The sequence below is a fragment of the Lutjanus erythropterus genome, chromosome 11 (genome assembly GCF_056507025.1).
Source record: "Lutjanus erythropterus isolate fLutEry1 chromosome 11, fLutEry1.hap2, whole genome shotgun sequence".
In the NCBI taxonomy this organism is placed as follows: domain Eukaryota; kingdom Metazoa; phylum Chordata; class Actinopteri; order Lutjaniformes; family Lutjanidae; genus Lutjanus; species Lutjanus erythropterus.
In genome coordinates, this window is record NC_139327.1 from 41,439,590 (window position 1) to 41,460,968 (window position 21,379).

Consider the following 21,379-nt stretch of genomic DNA (forward strand, 5'->3'; position numbering starts at 1 on the left):
TATATATGTGTGTGTGTGTGTGTGTGTGTGTGTGTGTGTGTATAAATTTCACAAAAGACAAAGTAAGTGTGATCATTTTGAGCCACAGATGGTCAAACTGACCCCACAGAAATCACTGCTGTTTTATTGTTACTTTTTGCACAGTTGGCGAAGCATCTTGGTTGCTTAGCAACTGTCATCATCTTTGTCTATAAAACTTCACAAGTGGTCTCCATTTCCAATTTCCCAGTATGACAATAAAAATAATTAATTAGACACAACTAAAAATGAAGCAGGCGCTTTTGGAACATTTTGGAAAGTTTAGAAAAAGTTTTAGAGGGTTTGGTCAAAGTTCTGTTGCGTTCCAGCAAGAGCAGGAACATTCTGGAAAGTCCTGGAAAGTTTAGGAAAGAACATTTTGGAATGTTGTGTAAAGCTATTTAAAAATGATAGTAATAATAAAAAAAAAAGTAGGGGAGACCAGGGATGATTGTAACGTTTGTTGTCTCAGCACCTATAACTGACTGAATTTTCATGTCAAAGCTCTCAGATGTTGAAACAAAGAACTTTGACTCGTTACAAACAGAATCTTTCCTTGGTTTGATTTTTGTTCTCGTTTCCAGTCTTTTCCCATCGGCTCTGATTATTTTCTGTGATGGTTCGAGTTGAAACTGTCTTCTTATTAACATTAAAATAACATGTTTATAATCATATGAAATACGTTTAACTGTTTGTGGCTCTGAGTGATTCTAGATGAATCTAAAATATTCCAACATAATTGAAAAGTAAAACTCAAATCCTCCTCATAATAAAATACAGTTTTGTCTGAACCCTCAGTTATGAAGGATCTATAAAAAGTGTGTAGATAAATGTAGAGATGAACGTGTCGCTGGATCTTTGTGGTTCCTGTGATTTCAACATTTTTCAGCTGAGGGTCAGTTTGAACAAACTCGATGTTTTTCAGAGGAAACAAAGAGGAAGAAGAATAAGTTTAAGTTTGTGACTCAGTTTCTGTGTGAGGAAACAGTTTTTTAACAATCAGCACTTTCTGAACTTCTCTTTGTTCCACATTACAGTGAAAAGGATTTTTAAAAAACAGAGGGGGCGGAGTCAGACTAATGGAGGGGGAGGAGCCACTTGAGCCATGGCCGAGTGAAACATCACCTCCTGTTGGGCTGACAGAGAGGAGAAAACAAGCGCTCCTTCTTCACACAAACAGCATGAAAACTGAAAACAATCAAATCTAAATCTGAATGAAAATTATCACCATTATTATTTTTTCTCCACAGAAACATTTTCAAACTTTTGCATATTCTTGGACAAACTGTATGTCTTTCATTTTAAAAAACATATTTTTATACAACTAACACTAAGTTCTATATGTTTATTCTACATGTTTTCTATTTTATATTGACGTTTCATCACTTTTTATGTTCTTATTCCTGGAATATGTTTATTTCTCTGCAGCACAACAACAGAACACATCCTGATGTAAGAACGTATTTATACTTTGTTTCATCCTGAACTCTTTATAAAGAAATAAAGTGATGAACAAAAACAATCTGCTAAAGACAGAAAATAAAAGTAAATTAAGAAACAAAGAAAACAAATATTTAATAGTTTTTGGTCAAACTGTGAAAATGGGATTTTGAATATGAAACATGACATTTTATGATAAAATCAAAAGATGTTTTGAAACTCATGAAGTCATCAGGATTGTGTATTAATTATTATTAATAATTATTATGAAGGCAACTTATGAGACAATAACACAGTTTGAAAACATTTAAAATGAAGCTCAAACAACCACATTTCTGTATTTTATTTTGAGCTTTATTTGAATAAAAGGTTTGAGCTCTGACAGAATCTGAGCAGTTTGAATAAACACAAAACAGATGATGATAATGAAAATAAAAATAATAATAATAATAATAATACAAATATAATACAGACACTTCAGAGTAATATGAGTACATGAAGACTATGAAGCTGGATATTATAAAGTTATAGATCTGATCAGGACCTGCTGCACACTTTACTCTGAACACGTCAGGAATCATTTTCTCTCTTTCATCAATATATAAAAACAAGTCGTGTCCTTTGGCAGCCTGACAGTCAGTACTGTGGGGAAAATTACCACCAGCCACCTGTCTGGTGATGATGTCATCTTTTTCTCAAGGAATGGTGAAGCTGTTGGAGGGTGTGGCCACAGACTGTATAGAGAAGTGGGCGGGGCCTCTGTGATGTCACTCGGCGGTCTGCAGACGAGCCCCCAGTTTGGCATCACGGCCGCCATCTTTGTTTTGATGTTTTGGAGCCAGAAGTGATCATATTTGGATGAGGGGGCGGAGCTTTGTTGTTGCCGTGGACTCATGAGTCGCCCCCTGCTGGACATCAGACAGAACACAGCTTTAAGGCACTTTTCAAACCTGGAGGCTCCGCCCACTTCTTCTATACAGTCGATGGGCGAGGCAGATATCTCCAGGTATTAACACCCTCTGCTCTGCCTGGCAGGAGGTCTGCGCCAGATACACTGGATTAATTAAACCCTTCATCCGGTCTGTAGGGCAGCTGAAGCCTTCACAGGCAGCTCTCCTCCTCCTCCTCACGTCTGCAGGATGAAGCAGGAGGCTCCTCCTCTGATGATGTCACTTCCTGTGCACCCGCTCCGTCCTGAGAATCTGACAGCTGAGGGCTGCAGAGAACAGAGACCATCAGCTGATCAATGAAAAGATTTTTAACCAGATGTTTCAGAATCCAAACAAAGATGGCGGCTGGACAGGAAACAGAGTCCTGACAGGAAGTGAAACAACACAACAAAATGCTGATTAAACACACTGCTGACTCAGAGCTTAACAATTTAATCTACAGCATACAGGCAAGGTGTATTGTGGGAAATGTAGTTTGTATATGCCAAGCGGTCAGCTGATGCCAGATCTTGCAGGATAGATAAAGGTTAGTATCAACTACTAAACTAAAACTTATTAACTAAAACTAAACAAAAAGATAAAAAAAAAAACTGAACAGAAATAGAAATATGAACTATTTTCTTTTACTTTTAAAATTAGTCAACAGACCAACATGAAGAGATGGTGACAGTTGTGTTTGGTTAAAACAAATAAAACTAATAATGAACTGAATGAAAAATACAAATAAAAACTAATGAAAAATTCAAAACTAGAACAACTCTGGTCCTTAAACTACATCATCTCAGCAGGTCACCTGAACATCAGACACAAATACTTCAATACACGTCTTTAAATCTGTCAATAATATAATATAATATAATATAATATAATAACAATAGTTAATAAGTGTTATTTACAGAATGTTTGTGAGGTTCAAATAATCTTTCAGGAGATTCTTTGATGTTTGTACCTAACTGCGTCCAGCGCAGCGCCACTGCTGGTTTCTATGGTGATGTCAGTGATGGGGATGATGTAAGTGCCATGGGAGGGGCCTGCCTCCTCTGGCTCCGCCTCCAGCAGGTGAACGTTCACCTGACTTCCTGTAAACAGTGTGGCAGGTGTAGCAGAAAATGAGCAGTGAAATGATCTGTAGAATGTGTCCAGTGTTTTATTCAGCGTGTCTCTGTGTCTCTGACCGTCTGCGTCCGTCTGTCCATCAGTCTGATCCGCAGCTGCTCTGGACGGACTCGATCTGGATCGAACTACAGCTGGATTTTCACCCTTCATGAAGTTCTCAGTCAGCTGCAGGTAACACTGACACACAACAACAACAACAACAACAACAACATCAGTGTGTTTGGTTCTACAGAGAACATGAGAGGTAAAGAACAGAACAATTAACTCTCCTCCATCAGAGTCATTAAATCAAACTGACAGAAATTTAACTGGAAAACAGCCAAACGTTCTAATGACTGAAAATCTGCAGCTGGAACATTTGAAATGATCAAAATACTGAAAAAAAGTTCCAGTAAAAGTTCAGTGAAAGCAGCAAAAAACCCTGAAGTTTCAGTTGAAGAGTCGTAGAAGTTCTGAAAGCACTTCAGCTTAGTTGATGTGAAAAGATAAAGTGAGGAGACGTCAGGACAGGACGCTGTCTGTCAGTGATGATGTCAGTGATTTTAAAACAGGTTGAAACACTCAAAGCAGGACGAAAGATAAAAATGCAGCCTGGTACCTTTTTGTAGTCGTCACTCAACATGTTTCCCACAGAGACGACCAATGAGGAGAAAGAAGGTCTGGACTGAGGTTTCTCCTCCCAACACTGTTTCATCAGATCATAACTGAAGACAGAAAACAAACTGTCAGAGCAGACGGACACGTTTAGAGACAAAATGTCCGACATTAATGGACTCGTCAGATGAACTGTGTCTTAACTCAGAGAAACACGACGTGCAGAACAATAAATTAACGAAGCTGAGGAAGGACTTTGTGTCAAACATGTAAAACCTGTGTGATACATGTGATGAGCTGTGTGTCATACATGATGGGAGGAGCCTGTTCAGGTCCACTCATCCTGTATCCTCTCTTCAGAGCAGAGTAAAACTCCTGGGTCATGGGCAGGTCGGGGTACGGGCTCCCACCTGGGACAAAACACACAACATACTGCACTGATGGACATTTAGACTGGACGGATGGTGTGTTTAACTGTATACTAGTTTATACTGGTGTTTCTACTGGTGTGTGGACGTATACTGGACAGACTGGTTTACCCAGAGAGAAGATCTCCCACAGTAAGACTCCGTAGGACCAGACGTCACTCTGACAGCTGTAGATGTTTTGGAAAATGCTCTCTGGAGACATCCACTTCACCGGCAGGAAGCTCTGAGAGCGAAAATCACAAATTCAAAGTTGACAGTGTTTCAGGTTCGTCTGCTGATCGAAACCAAGAATTCATTAGAATCATAATCTGTTTTTAAATGAAGTCAACTGACGTTTCCTCTGGCGACGTAGTCCTGATCCTTCATCACATCTCTGGCCAGACCGAAGTCACACACCTTCACCAGCTTCCCCTCACAGACCAGAACGTTCCTCGCTGCCAGGTCTCTGTGGACACACTGAAGGACAGGCAACACAACACGTCAACACGCAACACAACACGTCAACAAACAACACAACACGTCAACACGCCACACAACACAACACGTCAACACGCCACACAACATGTCAACACGCAACACAACACGTCAACAAACAACACAACACGTCAACACGCCACACAACATGTCAACACGCCACACAACACAACACGTCAACAAACAACACAACACGTCAACAAACAACACAACACGTCAACACGCAACACAACACGTCAACAAACAACACAACACGTCAACACGCCACACAACACGTCAACACGCAACACAACACGTCAACATGCAACACAACACAACACGTCAACACGCAACACAACACGTCAACACACAGAAATGAACTGTAGTTAATATCAGCATTCATTAACACACTGCAGGGAGCCTGTGTAACTGTGCTGTATCTACAGTTATCTATGAGTGATGTATTGATCAGCAGTGTATTGATTAGAAGTGTGTTGATCAGTGATCGTACATTTCTGGTGGAGAGGAAGTCCATGGCCTGAGAGACCTGGAAGGAGAAGCTGAGGAGGTCGGTGGGAGTCAAGAGAGGAGAGTCACTGAGGAGGAGAGACGCCTCCTGCTGGTCTGAAAGAGAAAGACAGGATGAGTCACTGAGGCAGACAGACAGACAGACAGACAGACAGACAGACAGAGAGAGAGAGAGACAGACAGACAGACAGACAGACAGACAGACGGACAGACAGACGGACAGAGAAACAGACAGACAGACAGACGGACAGAGAGACAGAGAGACAAACAGACAGACAAACAGACAGACAGACGGACAGAGAAACAGACAGACAGACAGACGGACAGAGAGACAGAGAGACAAACAGACAGACAGACAGAGAGACAGAGAGACAGAGAGACAAACAGACAGACAGACAGACAGAGAAACAGACAGACAGACGGACAGAGAAACAGACAGACAGACAGACGGACAGAGAGACAGAGAGACAAACAGACAGACAGACAGAGAGACAGAGAGAGAGAGAGACAAACAGACAGACAGACAGACAGAGAAACAGGCAGACAGACAGACGGACAGAGAGACAGAGAGACAAACAGACAGACAAACAGACAGACAGACGGACAGAGAAACAGACAGACGGACAGAGAGACAGAGAGACAAACAGACAGACAGACAGAGAGACAGAGAGACAGAGAGACAAACAGACAGACAGACAGACAGACAGACAGAGAGATAAACAGAAAGACAGAGAGACAGACAGACAGACAGACAGACAAAGAGAGACAAACAGACAGACAGAGAGACAGACAGAGAAACAGACAGACAGACATACAGAGAGACAGACAGACAGAGAGACAAACAGACAGACAAACAGAGAAACAGACAGACAGACATACAGAGAGACAGACAGACAGAAAGACAGAGAGACAAACAGACAGACAGACAGACAGACAGAGAAACAGACAGACAGACAGACAGACAGACAGACAGACAGACAGACAGACAGAGAAACAGACAGAGAGACAGACAGACAGACAGACAGAGAAACAGACAGCCAGACAGACAGCCAGACAGACAGACAGACAGACAGAGAAACAGACAGAGAGAGAGACAGACAGAGAGACAGACAGACAGACAGACAGAGAGACAAACAGACAGACAGAGAAACAGACAGACAGACAGACAGAGAGACAGACAGAGAGACAGACAGACAGACAGAGAGACAGGCAGACAGACAGACAGACAGACAGAAAAAAAATGAATGTCCACTGGCTTCCTGTCTGGATCAGAACTGTTGTAAACGGGCCGACTGGACCTGATTTATCTGATGTCTAACATCTTCAGACTCCAGTCAGAGGATCCAGACCATCTAAGCAGTCGTTCCTGGATGTTCCCTGATCCAGATACAATAACAGAGGTGACTGAGCCTCTGCAGTCGCTGATCCTGAATCTGTTGATGGTCACCTGTGGTTGTTTTTACGTGTGCTATATGAATCAAGTTGACATTGACATGTAAAGCACAATACTTCTTCACTTTGTAGTCTCACTCAGTGTCCCGCTCTGATTGGTTGCACGTCTTGAGTAATAAAGGCTGTGTGACAGAAGTTACAACAAACATCACAATCTTATGATCTATCTGTGACAAACGTGCGGTTTCTCAGTTAGACCAATCAAAATGTCCAACATCATGGTCAGAGGTAAAGTGGTGACTTCATCAGTCGGACTGCAGTAGGTCACTTTAGATCGTTCTTATCACACTGACGTTTTTCTCATCAGTTTGGTTTTAATTAGTAATTTGATTATATAAAAGGGAGGTTTCATGTCATAAGTGACAGCTGAGCTCTGCTTGCCGCTGTGTGGGCGGGGCCTTGATACCACAGCTCCACCCCTGACGACTGACTTTGTACAGTGGGAGGAAGAGAAGCTGCAGTGGCCATCTTTCTTTGCAGTACTTGTACACAGTGTACTACATGTATCACCTGGTGGTGTGTACGGTGTCTCGTACACCGCAGGTTCGATGTCGGCGTAGCTGAGCTCCTTCATGGCGACGTACTGAGCGCTCTCCTCCTTATTCATGTCCATGTAACCTCCATCACTGTCACTGCAGGACGACAGACGCTGTCACACAGAGAGAGAGACAGGAAGGGACAAAGAGACAGGTAGGGACAGAGAGACAGGTGGGACAAAGAGACAGGTAGGGACAGAGAGACAGGAAGGGACAGAGAGACAGTATCCAGTCTGTGTGTGTGTGTTGACCTCTTGGTGTGTGTGTCCCTCTGTAAGAAGGTGTGTTTGTTCCTCTGCAGGTAGTTCACCAGGTCTCCATGACGACAGAACTCAGTGATAAGATAGACAGGACCTAGACAGACAGACAGACGGACAGTTAGCATATCTGCATGTTGATCTGAAGTTCTCTGATCCTCCAGTGAGTCAGTCAGTTAGGCCAGTGCTAAATTAGAGTTAAATCAGGCTTAGGTTAGAATCAGTTTAGTATTCATTCATTTGGAGTTAAATCAGGATTAAGTCAGGATTAAGTTAGGATTAATTGCGGATTATGATGTGGATTAAATCAGGGATTAGTTTAGAATCAGACTAAAGCAAAATTAGGGTTAATTTAGGGTTAAATCAGGATTATTTTGGATTACTTTAGGATTAGTATAGAATTAATTTAAACAGGATTCATTTAGAATTAAGTGAAGATTAAGTCAGGAATAATTTAGGATGAAATCCAGATTAAGTCAGGATTAGTTTAGGATTCATGTAGAATCAGACTAGAGTTCAGTTAGGATTAATTTAGGGTTAAGTTAGGATTTAAGTGCACACCTCCTCTCGTGGACGCTCCCAGCAGGTTGACGACATTCAGGTGAGGACCGAGATGAACCAGAACCTTCAACTCCGACATCAGAGACTGAACTGCACCACTGCTGGCTGAAGACAGACAGACAGACAGACAAACACACACACACACACACACACACAAACACACAAACACACACACACACAAACACACACACACACACACACACACACACACAAACACACACACACACACACACACACACACACACACACACACACACACACACACAAACACACACACACACACACACACACACACACACACACACAAACACACACACACACACACACACACAAACACACAAACACACACACACACAAACACACACAAACACACACACACACACACACACACACACACACACACACACACAAACACACAAACACACACACACACAAACACACACACACACACACACACACAAACACACACACACACACACACACACACACACACAAACACACACACACACACACACACAAACACACACACACAATTTTTATTATCTGAAATAAAAATATCAACGATCAATTTTCAAAACATCACAAAGACAGATAGACAACAGACAGACAGACAGACAGACAGACAGACAGACAGACAGGTAGACAGACAGACAGACAGACAGACAGACAGGTAGACAGACAGACAGACAGACAGACAGGTACGTACGTTTGACCATCTTGATGGCAACTTTAGTTGTTGAATGGGAGTGAAGGAGACCAGAGACGGTTGCCTCAACAACACGACCGAAGGCACCTGAACCCAACACTTGACCTTAAGACAGACAGATGGACAGACAGACACATGAACAGATGGACAGACAGACAGACAGACACATGAACAGATGGACAGACCGTGAGGGTCAGGCAGCTCTCGACAAACTGAGAAAACTTAAATGTGTTGTTGAATCTGTTTTCATGTCTCAGTAAATGTTTGATGGTTTTATTTTGAAAGAACGAAGCATCAGACAACATGTGACATAATCACGGTTGGGATTAGTTTAAAATTAAGTTTAGATTGAGTGAGGATCAAGTTAGAGTCAAATTTAATATTAGATTAGAATTACATCAGGATTGAATTAGGATCAAGTTAGGATTAAACTGAAATTAAATTGAAATCAAGTTAGAATCAAATTTAGAACAATCTTAGAATTAGGTCAGAATTAAGTCAGGACTTTAGGTTTAATTTAGTATAATATCAGGATTCATTTAGGATTAAATTGAAATGAGATTAAGATTAAATTACTTTTCCCAAGTTGTTCTCAGCATGACCTTGTTCAGCACCGTCTTATAGTGTCACCCAGTACTACGTTGTCTCAGAGTATTACCTAGTACTATATTATCTCGTGGTACTTCCCAGGCAGAGTTGTAGGGCAGGTGGGCGGGGTCCAGGTAGGTGTACTGCTGTCCATCAGGACTCACAGACTCGATCACTTTCCAACGAACTTCATAACGAGGTTTCTAAAAGACAGGAAGACAACTTGGGTTACAAAAATAAAAGAATGTAAAGTCTCATGTTGTTGTCGCAACCAGGAAATACTGCTGCTGTTTCATGTCAGAGTAATGCTGAAAAATACAACCAGTACTGCAGTACTACCTCTGAGTTACCAGTACAGCCACAACAGTACAGTAGTACTACAGTAAGTACTTACTTTTCTCCAGAGGAGGATGAGGATGATGAGGAAGATGACGGCGATGATGACCAGAACCAGTACTGCTGCTAAGACCGCAACCTGAGACAGGAGAGCTGGAGACAGGCAGTAAAAGTGAGACAGAGAGAGACAGACAGAGACACACAGGAAGAAAGGCAGAAATATGCAAAGAACACAAATTAATATTCTGCAACTTGTATGTTTACTGCAGTATTAGTACGTACAGTTGGACAGTATTGCAGTATTAGTACGTACAGTTGGACTGCATTGCAGTATTAGTACGTACAGTTGGACAGCATTGCAGTATTAGTACGTACAGTTGGACAGCATTGTAGTATTAGTACATACAGTTGGACGGCATTGCAGTATTAGTACGTACAGTTGGACGGCATTGCAGTATTTGTACGTACAGTTGGACGGCATTGCAGTATTATTATGTACAGTTGGACAGCATTGCAGTATTTGTATGTTCTGTTGGACAGTATTGCAGTATTTGTACGTACAGTTGGACAGTATACGCAGGTCTCGCGCTCGTCGTCCTGCAGAGTTTTTGGTTTCACAGCGAACAGCAGACAGAGAGCTCAGACTCTGCAGAGTCAACACACTGCGTACCTGTACAGGTGAGACACACACACAGCTGTCAGTCATCTTCATATCATGACACTTTCTCCTCCATGCAGATGACATCACACTGATGACATCATTGGTTACCTGGGTGACTCCTCTCTCCTTCACCTCAGTGATGTTCTCCTGCAGAACACTGCCCTCTGAGCCTGCTGATACGCTCCTCCAACTGCCTGTCGAATTACTGCACCTGCAGGAAACAAACATGGTTACTATGACGACACATGGACTGTTACACTGCTGTGTGTGTGTGTGTGTGTGTGTGTGTGTGTGTGAGTGTGTGTGTGTGTGTGTGTGTGTGTGTGTGTGTGTGAGTGTTTACCTGTGTGAGCTGTGACAGGTGTACCAGGTGACAGATGGGGTAGGGGCGCCCTCGCTGACACACAACACCGCCTTACTGCCAACCTCTGACAGAGACGTTATCCTGGGAGGTGCTGCACGCACACACACACACACATACACACACACACACACACACACACACACACACACACACACACACACAATGAGTGAGCATCCTGTCTCAATCAACCTGTCTCTGTCTGTCTGACCTTTGACCTCCAGGTTGAAGACGACCTCCTCAAAATCGTCGTCATTGGAAACTGTCGCTGTGTAACTTCCTGTTTGATCCATCTGGACTCGAACCAGCGTCAGTGTGCTCGCATACCTGCAAATCAATCAATCTATTAATCAATCAGTCAATCATTCAGTCCATCAGGCAAACAACCAACCATCTAACCAACCAACCAACCACCCGATCATTCAACCAACCATTTGATCTACCTGCTGTCTGTCAGGTGTGTGGTGGTGATGGAGGTGGTTTCCGTGGCGACAGTGTGGTTGTCTTTGGTCCAGAGGACGGTGGGGGCAGGGTGGGCGTCGACCTCCACACTGAACTCCACAGTGTGATGGAGGAGAGACGACACATTGGTGTCACCTGACGGCCACAGGTACACATAACCTCGCTCTGCAGAGAGAGACAGGTTACCTGTCTGTGTGGCTGCCCTTTGTGTGTGTGTGTGTGCGTGTGTGTGTGCGCGCATGTGTGTGTGTGTGTGTGTGTGTGCGTGTGTATTCACCCAGTACTGTCACGGTGACATTTTTCTTCACAATTCGTTCCTGCATCGTCTCCTTCACCTCACACACATACACACCTACAGGACACACACACACACACACACATTGCTATAGTTACGCAAAAACAAAATAAGAACAGCTGATTCAGAGTTACCATAGAGACTGTCACCACATGTTATTATTATGAAGACCAAACTATGATCAGCCTTTTGTACCCTCAGTGCGGTCTAACAGGAAACAGCAGACTTACCTGAATCTGCCACAGTTGCCGTGGAAATGTTAATGAAGGAGCGGATCCGATTGGGCAAAAAGTCTGTCAGCGGCTCGATTTCCTGAAGCAACGTAGGAGAACAAGATGGAAAACGTGTTTAATAAGAGCCTCACAGTTTAGACAGGTAGTTGGAGAGAAAGACAGGTACCTGTCTGCGAGGGAAGTCCCAGGAGAAGAAGACCATCTCAGCGTCTCTGACGGTGCAGTTCACAGTCAGAACCTCCCCCTGCTTCAACACACTGCTGGACACCGTCAGGTCCACCTCCATCACCTTAGGGACTGACAACCAGACAGACAGGTGGACAGAGAGACAGCCAGGTCAGGTCCTGAGACAATATTATAATCTATTTAGTTTAATCAAATTTAAATGATTCTAATCTAATCTGATCTAATTTAAACTGAATTCTAATCTAATCTGCTCACCTATGATGCTGAAGACGTAGTAAACCCGAGACTCCCGCTCCTCGTCTCCGTGGGTCGCCACGCACACGTACGCCGTGTCGTTCAGACGACCTGTGAAGCCGCGGCCTGGCTCATACGTCAACCCGGTAACTGGCATCCTGGGACGTTCGTACAGCGAGACGTTGAGCCGTGGGTCGGACACCACACAGGGGATGGTGTCTTCCTCTGTCTCCTTCATCACCACACCTGGACCCAGAGGGACAAACCATTCGTCTGGACCTGAGGGGGGGACAGGTGGGACAGAAACATCAGGAGTCACGAGTCTCACATGTAGGATGGATATGATCAATATGTGATAAACATCATGGTCACCTTGACCAGGTATGAAGATGTCGACCTCTCTGCTCTGATAGGACGATGTCTCCTCACAAGTGTATCTCCCAGAATTCCTCCAGGTGGCGTTCAAGAGCTGCAGGACACTGCTGGACCCCTGATTGTCCACAACAACCCCGTCAACCTGAGAGTCCTGAGGTAACCGCCACGTCACCTGACTCCATCCCGAACACACCTGGAGAGACAAACAGGTACCTGAACACACCTGAGAAGACAGACAGGTAGTTGTGGAGACACAGACAGATACCTGTCGAGACAAAGAGGTGTTTACTGACCACAGTGAAGTTGGTGTTTGAGTTGAGCAGAACTTCAGAAGATGAAGGCATCAGTTCCAGACAGACGCCCCCTTCAGGACGAACCAGGAACACACCTGCAGACAAACAGACAGATAGACAGGTAGACATACAGCCAGACAGGTATCAGTCTACCTGCCAGTCTGATAATGTCTTAATGTTGTTACTCACCCAGCAGGATGTGCAGCACATTCAGACTTCCTGTTTGTCCTCTGATGGGTGCCATCATTGGCCAAAAGTCCTGATCAAACATAGAGAGGAGAGAGATTTCAAATTAAAAGTCTGACTCTGATGTTGTGTAGTCAAAGAGGAGAGATTTCAAAATAAAAGCTATTCAGGAGCACCATCATCTGGGTTATCATAGTGAACAAGGCCGGCTCAGATTTGTTCTCTCCCTGGCAGCATCGTTCCTGGTGATTTAACTGCTTTGTTCTGCAGGTGAGCCTGTGTTTAACATCACAGCACTATGAACTGTGGGTAATTTCCTCAGAGATGTGGACTTACAGACAGAGACAGAGCCCACATGGACCCGATGATCTGATCATCTGTGGAATCATTTGAGCTGAGATGGTTCAAACAGACCTGAACACATTCCTCTGACTCTGTGTGTGTGTGTGTGTGTGTGTGTGTGTGTGTGTGTGTGTGTGTGAGTCTGTGTCTGTGTGTGTGTGTGTGTGTGTGTGTGTGTGTGTGTGTGTGTGTGTGTGTATGTGTGTGTGTGTGTGTGTGTGTGTCTGTGTGTGTGTGTATGTGTGTGTGTGTGTGTCTGTGTGTGTGTGTGTGTGTATGTGTGTGTGTGTGTGTGTATGTGTGTCTGTGTGTGTGTGTGTGTGTGTGTGTGTGTGTGTGTGTGTGTGTCTGTGTGTGTCTGTGTGTGTGTGTGTGTGTGTGTGTGTGTGTGTGTGTGTGTGTGTGAGTCTGTGTCTGTGTGTGTGTGTGTGTGTGTGTGTGTGTGTGTGTGTGTATGTGTGTGTGTGTGTGTGTGTCTGTGTGTGTGTGTATGTGTGTGTGTGTGTGTGTGTGTGTGTGTGTGTGTGTGTGTGTCTGTGTGTGTGTGTGTGTGTATGTGTGTGTGTGTGTGTATGTGTGTCTGTGTGTGTGTGTGTGTGTGTGTGTGTGTGTGTGTGTGTGTGTCTGTGTGTGTGTGTGTGTGTATGTGTGTGTGTGTGTGTGTGTGTGTGTCTGTGTGTGTGTGTGTGTGTGTGTGTGTGTGTGTGTGTGTGTGTGTGTGTCTGTGTGTGTGTGTGTGTGTGTGTGTGTGTGTGTGTGTGTGTTCTCACAGGGGGATTTTCTGTGTTTTTTCTTCCTCCTTTAGAGAAAAAAGGAGAGTGAGTCCAGTCATCCAATCAGAGTGTGTCCCCAGGGATCTGGGCCAATCAGACGCCTCAGTGATCCAGTGTGAGGCAGGAATGTGAGTCGACCACCGCAGAAGAAAATAAACAGAAAAGTATTTCCTGTGGGCAGCCGAGGGCAGACTCTGCAGAGTCAGCCTTCAGCCAATCACAGCCCAGCGTCTGTTAAAGCTGCTCTCACTTCAGTCCTGCACGACCGCAGTGATGTCACTGATCCTCTGCCATCCTGTGACATGATTGATGATGTCACAGGAGGGGGGGTGATCTCTGGTTCAAAGCCACAAAAGGGCTGTAGATGGACTACAACTCCCAGACTGAATTTCATCAAGAAACAGCCAATCACAGAGCTTCATAGTCTGTTGTTTCTATAAACATTCAGCTGTTTGAATCAGTTCAGCCACCGAGGATCATGGGTAATGTCAAATACTCTCTGAAGAGAAAACTGGGCGCAGTGTCTCTGCTCAGTCTGTCCTCCACTGTCTCCCGATGGTCACTCTTAATATTTAGAACTGCAAAGATTAATTGATTAATTGATTATGAATAGATTAATAAACTAATATTCATCTATTCTGATAATCAATTACTCATTTTGAGTTTTTTTTTTTTACCCAAAAAAGTCTAAATTCTCAGATTTCAGTTTCTTAAATGTAAATATTTTCTGGTTTCTTTCCTCTCTGACAGTAAAGTGAAGATCTTTGAGTTGTGGACAAAACGAGACATTTGAGGACGTCATCTTGAACTTTGATCAACAGTTTATGGACCAAACAACTAATTGATCAACAAGTTAATTGATAATAAAACTAATCGTTACAGGAAATACTTGAAAAATAGGTCAGTAGGTCAAAGGTTGAACAAAAGCTCTAAACATGCTTGGACCTTTTTTTCAACCTTTGATCAATCAACAGATTGATCAATAATGAAAATAACTGTGACTGAAAAGGCTTGAATAACAGGTCCAAACATGTGGATGGCAACATGATGGAGCCCTGATGGACGGTCTGCAAAGCAGCTTTATCGGACATGTCCAGCGGAGCCCGAGGACGGTGACAGGATGGTATATTTTTCTTCTCTGTCGGGTTGTTGAACTGAATTGAGTTGAAATGAACTGCTGGACTGCTGAAGTTCGTTCAGGACCGACCCGACCGAGGCTGAGAGCCGGTTCACATACGGCAGGTCAATGAAATGAAGCAGGTTACATGAAAGAACCTGCACTGCTAAAGCTAAATGCTAACACACATGCCGTGGTGGGGGACTGCGTCCGCGGTACGAAATCGTGAAGACCAGTTTAAAGGTCTAACTCGTTGATTCCACTGGTAACGGCACGTCTGCGCCACAGTTTAATCCGTCCTCCACACGTCTGCGGCTCCAGTAGCAGCGTTTCAGAAGCGTTTCAGAAGTGTTTCAGAAGCGTTTCAGAAGCGTTTCAGAAGCGTTTCAGAAGCGTTTCAGAAGGGTTTCAGAAGGGTTTCAGAAGCGTTTCAGAAGCGTTTCAGAAGGGTTTCAGAAGCGTTTTAGCTGCACAGCGTTTTGCCTGATTATGTTGACTTGCTCAGATTTTGTTGATTTAAATCCTCTTTCCTTGCTCTTTGTGCTTCTACCATAATCAAGTCAACAACAGAGTAAAATAGTTTCTTTTCTTTCTGTCTGTATGATTTCAAGTCTCCACAGGGTCTTTTATTTTGAAGGGCTGTGATCAACTCTGGATGGTGAACTTTAGTCATGAGTCCACAATTCAACACGACATAGTTCTCGGTCTTTTCACCTGTTTTCACCAACTACGTTTGAACATTTGGAATGTTTTTAAAAGAAAACCTTTATTTCCTCCACCTGTTTTCTGTCTCAGCGTGTCTCTGGGTGTCTTCTCAAACCCCCGCCGCCGCCATGGAGCCCCGTCCCAAGTAGATCTCCAGCTAACAATGAAACTGCTGAACTGTCTTGTTAGTTAAAAATTGATCTGTTGGACCTAGTTTTTAAGTCTTTCTATCAATTAATCTTTCAGTCATTTATTTCTATTATTCAGTTAGTTGTTTGATCCATGAAATGTTGAAAAATATTGATCAAAGATATTCAGTTTACTGTCAGAGAGGAAAGAAACCAAAATATTCACATTTAAGAAACTGAAATCAGAGAATTTGGAGCTTTTGTTTATTAAAAATTGACTCACAAGAACTAATCTATTAGCAGAATATTTGCCAATCAATTTTATAGACAATTAATAATCAATTAATTGTTAAAGCTCTGGCGCTAATCACCACAACTCATGATTCTGTCCTAATACAGTCAGTTTTGGGTAAATATTTGTCGTTTCACGTCTCCATCAAAGCATCAAACTTATTTTAGACAAATGAGACACTTGATCATCATGAAAAAAGTTATTGTCAACAAACACTGTGATTGGTCCTCTAAGGTCTTCAGTGTCTCAGACAGAGCTGTCAGAGGGAGAGGTGCATGTTGGGTAATGTAGACAGCAGGTCTTAACGACAGAGTCCGTGTGGACGACTTTCCATCATGAGTGTGATGGAGTTAAAAGAGTCATGGGATTGATCTGAAATCAGCCAATCACTGAGCAGCTCTGACCTCACGCTCACCTGTCCTGCAGGTGTCCCACCTGTCTGTCACTGCTGCATGTTGATGGTTGTCCTCTGTCTCCTGATTGGTTCAGATTAGATGATTGACAGTCTGGTGTCAGAGAGAGACACAGGGTTTGACTGTAAATACACAGTTACATAATTCAAACTTTTATTGATTAGTGGTTTTTGTTTTCAATCTGATAACCAATCAGGTGATTCTATTTCATTGTTTTTTCCTCTAATTACTGTTCAGTTACAGTCAAATGAAACTCACTTCCTGTAGATGTCAGATGGAAATATTTAGACTTAAAAGAATCTAACATTTTTATGTTGAAGGATTCAATAAAGTTTCCTGATGAAAATATCTGTCAATATGTGGCTGTCAGATATCGATCACAGGTATCATAATCAATCATTGTTTGTTTTTATTCACAAACTTTCCTTTCAGTCTGATGACAGAAAGACAGATAAATCAATAATGATTAATAGTGATCAATCCTGATTAGTACATGACTGAGTTTTTATGGTACTAGTCAATATTAATGATATTTATATTTATAATATTTCAATAAATCAGTGTTTCATTGATGATCAGAGTTCATGTTGTCACCAGTGTGAAACCTTTTCTGTTTGTGTTCTGTACAACACACCGTGTGTGTGTGTGTGTGTGTGTGTGTGTGTGTGTGTGTGTGTGTGTGTGTGTGTGTGTGTGTGTTTGCGCACATGTCTTGACAAACTGAGATATTTTTGCACAGAGGGAAGCGTGCATCTACTCATGGAGGTACAGGGGACAGATGTAAACATTAATGGCGTCCTCCTGAATAGAGCATGAAGTCAGATATCCGTAGAGCCGATATCTGCAAAACTGGATAAACAACACTAAAGGGAAGAGGAAGAATATGGAGTTTGGATTTTGGGGTGAACTGTCCCTTTAACTTCAGTATATTAGTAAAAGTGATCATGAAATCATCCATGTGATCATTGAAACTAAACTACAACAGCTGGGCCAATGTTTCTGCACAAACATGATGCACTTTAAACTACAGACTGCAACAGTAACTACAGACTGTAACAGTAACTACAGACCGTAACTGTAACTACAGACTGTAACTGTAACTACAGACTAACTGTAACTACAGACTGTAACAGTAACTACAGACCGTAACTGTAACTACAGACTGTAACTGTACAAGTGTAGATGCAGACGTTCAGTCAGCTGCTGATGAGACTGTACACGGTTTAAACAGTAATATATCAGTAATACTCATTCTGCATGCAGTACTTTCACTTCATGCACATCTAACTAATAATACTTGTGTAGTTTTACTGAAATATGCAGTAATGTAGCCCCCGGCAGAGTATTAGTACACTGTGGTTTTACTGCAGTATTTATTCTTACAAACTGTCCAATCAGCAGAATCATGCTGGTCACCACGGAGACCAAGTTAAAGACTAAACAATAAAACGGAGATATTTAGTTGGTTCAAACCTGCTGATGCTGCTGATCTTCTCTGTCCTTCTCCTCCTTCTCCTCTTCCTCTCCTTCTTCTTCTTCTTCTTCTTCTTCTTCAGTGGTTTACTCTCTCGTCCTCGTCCTCCTTCTCCTCCTCTTCTTCTCCTCCCCGGTCTCCTCTCTTCATTCCAGACGGACGACGAATGGAAACAGACTGACTCACAGTGGGAGAGAGAGAGAGACACCGTCTGTTTTCAATCAGTCTCCCTCCCCTCTCTCTCTCTGACAGGAAGTGAAGCCAGTCCAACACACACACACACACACACACACACACACACACACACACACACACACACACAGAAAGGTCTTTTTGTGAGTTTTCCACTCATTTTTACTATCGTGTCTGTGTGCTTCAGTGTGTGTGTTTTGCAGTAAAGCCAATTAAATAAAGTGGTGTGTGTGTGAGAGAGAGAGAGGGAGGGAAAGGTAAAGAGGCCTTAGTATCATCAGACAGATCAGTAATAAATCAGTGAAGGATCAATAAAGCAGCGTCTTAATCTGACTCCAGTTTAAACTTTTCAGACAACATTTTCATTTTACAAATAAATTTCAAATGTTTCAGAAATGTGTATTTACGGTTGATAAACAGACAGATGGTACATGGAGACATCAGGACCAGGCCTGGTTAACTGAGACTAGCTGAAGCTAACTGAAGCTAACTCAGAGCCCACAAATATTTCTGTGAGTACAGACCACAGACTCTAGTTGTGGAAATGTGCTGAGGAATGAAAGAGGGCCAACACACAAACAACCAGCAGAGGGCAGCACTAACGGCCAGCAGAGGGCAGCACTAACAACCAGCAGAGGGCAGCACTAACGGCCAGCAGAGGGCAGCACTAACAACCAGCAGAGGGCAGCACTAACAACCAGCAGAGGGCAGCACTAACGGCCAGCAGAGGGCAGCACTAACAACCAGCAGAGGGCAGCACTAACAACCAGCAGAGGGCAGCACTAACGGCCAGCAGAGGGCAGCACTAACAACCAGCAGAGGGCAGCACTAACGGCCAGCAGAGGGCAGCACTAACGGCCAGCAGAGGGCAGCACTAACAGCCAGCAGAGGGCAGCACTAACAACCAGCAGAGGGCAGCACTAACAGTAACAGCTCAACCTATGACTTTGCTGTGATTACCTTCATACTTCTCCAGTTTCTGTATTTCTTACTTCAGCCTATAATTTTTACATTTTTCTGCTTCATGTTCAGTTTCTGATTTTGAAGGCCAATGAGCAGATGATGCCTGTAAATCAGATGGACATCCTATGAATACCTTTTTTTTAGAGCAGCTGATTATGTAGTAGGTAATATGAATATAAACAGTTATGGATGTTTATTATCAAATATAAATAAAACAATAAGTTGGCTTGTATATCTGTTCAAAAATGATTGTTGTGGCTTTTCACCTTTTTTGCTGCATAGTACAGCTGAAGACAGGAAAAGAAGGCATGAGAGAGAGAGAGAGAGAGAGAGAGAGAGAGAGAGAGAGAGGGTGACATGTAGGTCGGCCTCTGGTTGGAACTGAACCTGCAGAGGTGGACGCTCTACAGAGTGAACTAAAGAGGCAAGACGCTGCACACCAGAATCACATTCTTTTCACATTTACTAAGTTTGCAGTTTCTTCCCAACATATCAACATCATTTTGTTGCCTTTTTTCAAGATGAACCCTTTATATTCTTTGTATATTTTGATTTTCAGTTTGTTTTGCAGCTGAGAAGAAAACCACTTTCATTTTCTTTTCTTTTTGTGACATCTTATCCTCTTTTCAGCAATCAGCTGTTATGTTCTCTGTGCACACTGAAGTGAATCATCATGGTGGTACTGAACACTCAGGGTGAACCTCGAAAGTTACCTCGCTAACCACAAATCCTGCTTCGTAGCTCAGGCCCCAGGTGCTCACAGTCACAGATCAGTCCAGGTGAATCCAAGGTGCTCTTGAAGTCAAACTGGTCAACAAAGAGAATGTGGAAGCCACTGAGTTCACTTCAGACACACTTACACTGAGTGGAGGTTCATTTAAAAAGCCTTTATAGCTGAAGGTAAATCAAAGTTAAAACAGCGACTGGTTTGGACCCAGTCTGGGTCTCTGGGTGTTCAGGGTGTGAATGGAAAAAGGAGTCAACCAGAGTGAAGGTCTGTGATTCTTTACATAGATAATTAGTGGGCGGGTGGTTGAATCACACCAGCCAATCACATGGTGAATACAGCTCATGTAGACAAACAGTGAGCAGGTGGTTAAACGTCACCACATCATCAGTTACAGCAGTGAAGAAGAAATAAATACATCAGTTAGAAATCTGACATCATCAACATCAAACAGTGAATCTGTTTCCTCATTCAGACGTGGAAACATGAATCATCAGTACGTCTCCATCCGTCTTCACATGTTCGGACCTATTTTTCAATTTGACAGGATTAATTAATTGATTGATCATTTTTAGTCTTTTTTTTGGAATAAAAAAAATATCCAAATTCTCAGATTTCAGCTTCTTAAATGTGAACATTTTCTGTGACAGTAAATATCTTTGAATTGTGGACAAAACAAGACATTTGAGGACGTCATCTTGGACTTCAGGAAACACTGATCCATGTTTTCACAACTTTTCACCATTTTATTGACCAAACAGCTGATTGATCACTCGTTAATATAATGGACAGATTGATCAGTGATGAAAATAATCATTATTTGCAGCCCTGATCTTGATGCATGTTACTGCAAACACACGTAAAATATTTCATAAATGACAAATAAATACATTTAGTCTGAGTTACATCTCATTGTTTTTATTTCCTCTCATCAGGAAAAATGATATTTTAGACAAATGAATTCTAAGAATATAATTAAAATACCACTAAATATTACTCAGTGT

The 21,379-nt window shown here is 42.7% G+C and overlaps 1 protein-coding gene across 3 annotated transcripts; it reads right to left on the minus strand.

The window, feature by feature from the left end:
- Nucleotides 1–1,586: 1,586 nt before the first annotated feature.
- LOC146319660 (platelet-derived growth factor receptor beta-like) lies at nt 1,587–18,605 on the minus strand. Of its 3 annotated transcripts, XM_084730225.1 has the most exons (28): nt 18,493–18,605; nt 17,022–17,112; nt 13,253–13,322; nt 13,064–13,158; nt 12,768–12,963; nt 12,417–12,674; nt 12,142–12,272; nt 11,973–12,054; nt 11,725–11,799; nt 11,429–11,612; nt 11,197–11,312; nt 10,968–11,079; nt 10,733–10,835; nt 10,525–10,633; nt 10,022–10,116; nt 9,698–9,830; nt 9,040–9,144; nt 8,334–8,438; nt 7,767–7,869; nt 7,490–7,611; nt 5,511–5,623; nt 4,880–5,002; nt 4,658–4,769; nt 4,429–4,528; nt 4,123–4,228; nt 3,584–3,701; nt 3,358–3,487; nt 1,589–2,674 (listed from the first exon to the last, which is right to left on the minus strand). In XM_084730225.1, exons 3-28 carry the CDS (start codon nt 13,308–13,310, stop codon nt 2,560–2,562), a joined length of 3,099 nt encoding a protein of 1,032 aa, XP_084586351.1. In that variant the 5' UTR covers nt 13,311–13,322; nt 17,022–17,112; nt 18,493–18,605; the 3' UTR covers nt 1,589–2,559. The 3 variants fall into 3 exon arrangements, with proteins under 3 accessions (XP_084586350.1, XP_084586351.1, XP_084586352.1); XM_084730224.1 differs by having other exon boundaries at nt 1,587–2,674; nt 10,968–11,312; XM_084730226.1 differs by lacking the exons at nt 13,064–13,158; nt 13,253–13,322; nt 17,022–17,112; nt 18,493–18,605 and having other exon boundaries at nt 1,591–2,674; nt 10,968–11,312; nt 12,793–12,927.
- Between the last annotated feature and the right edge of the window lie 2,774 nt (nt 18,606–21,379).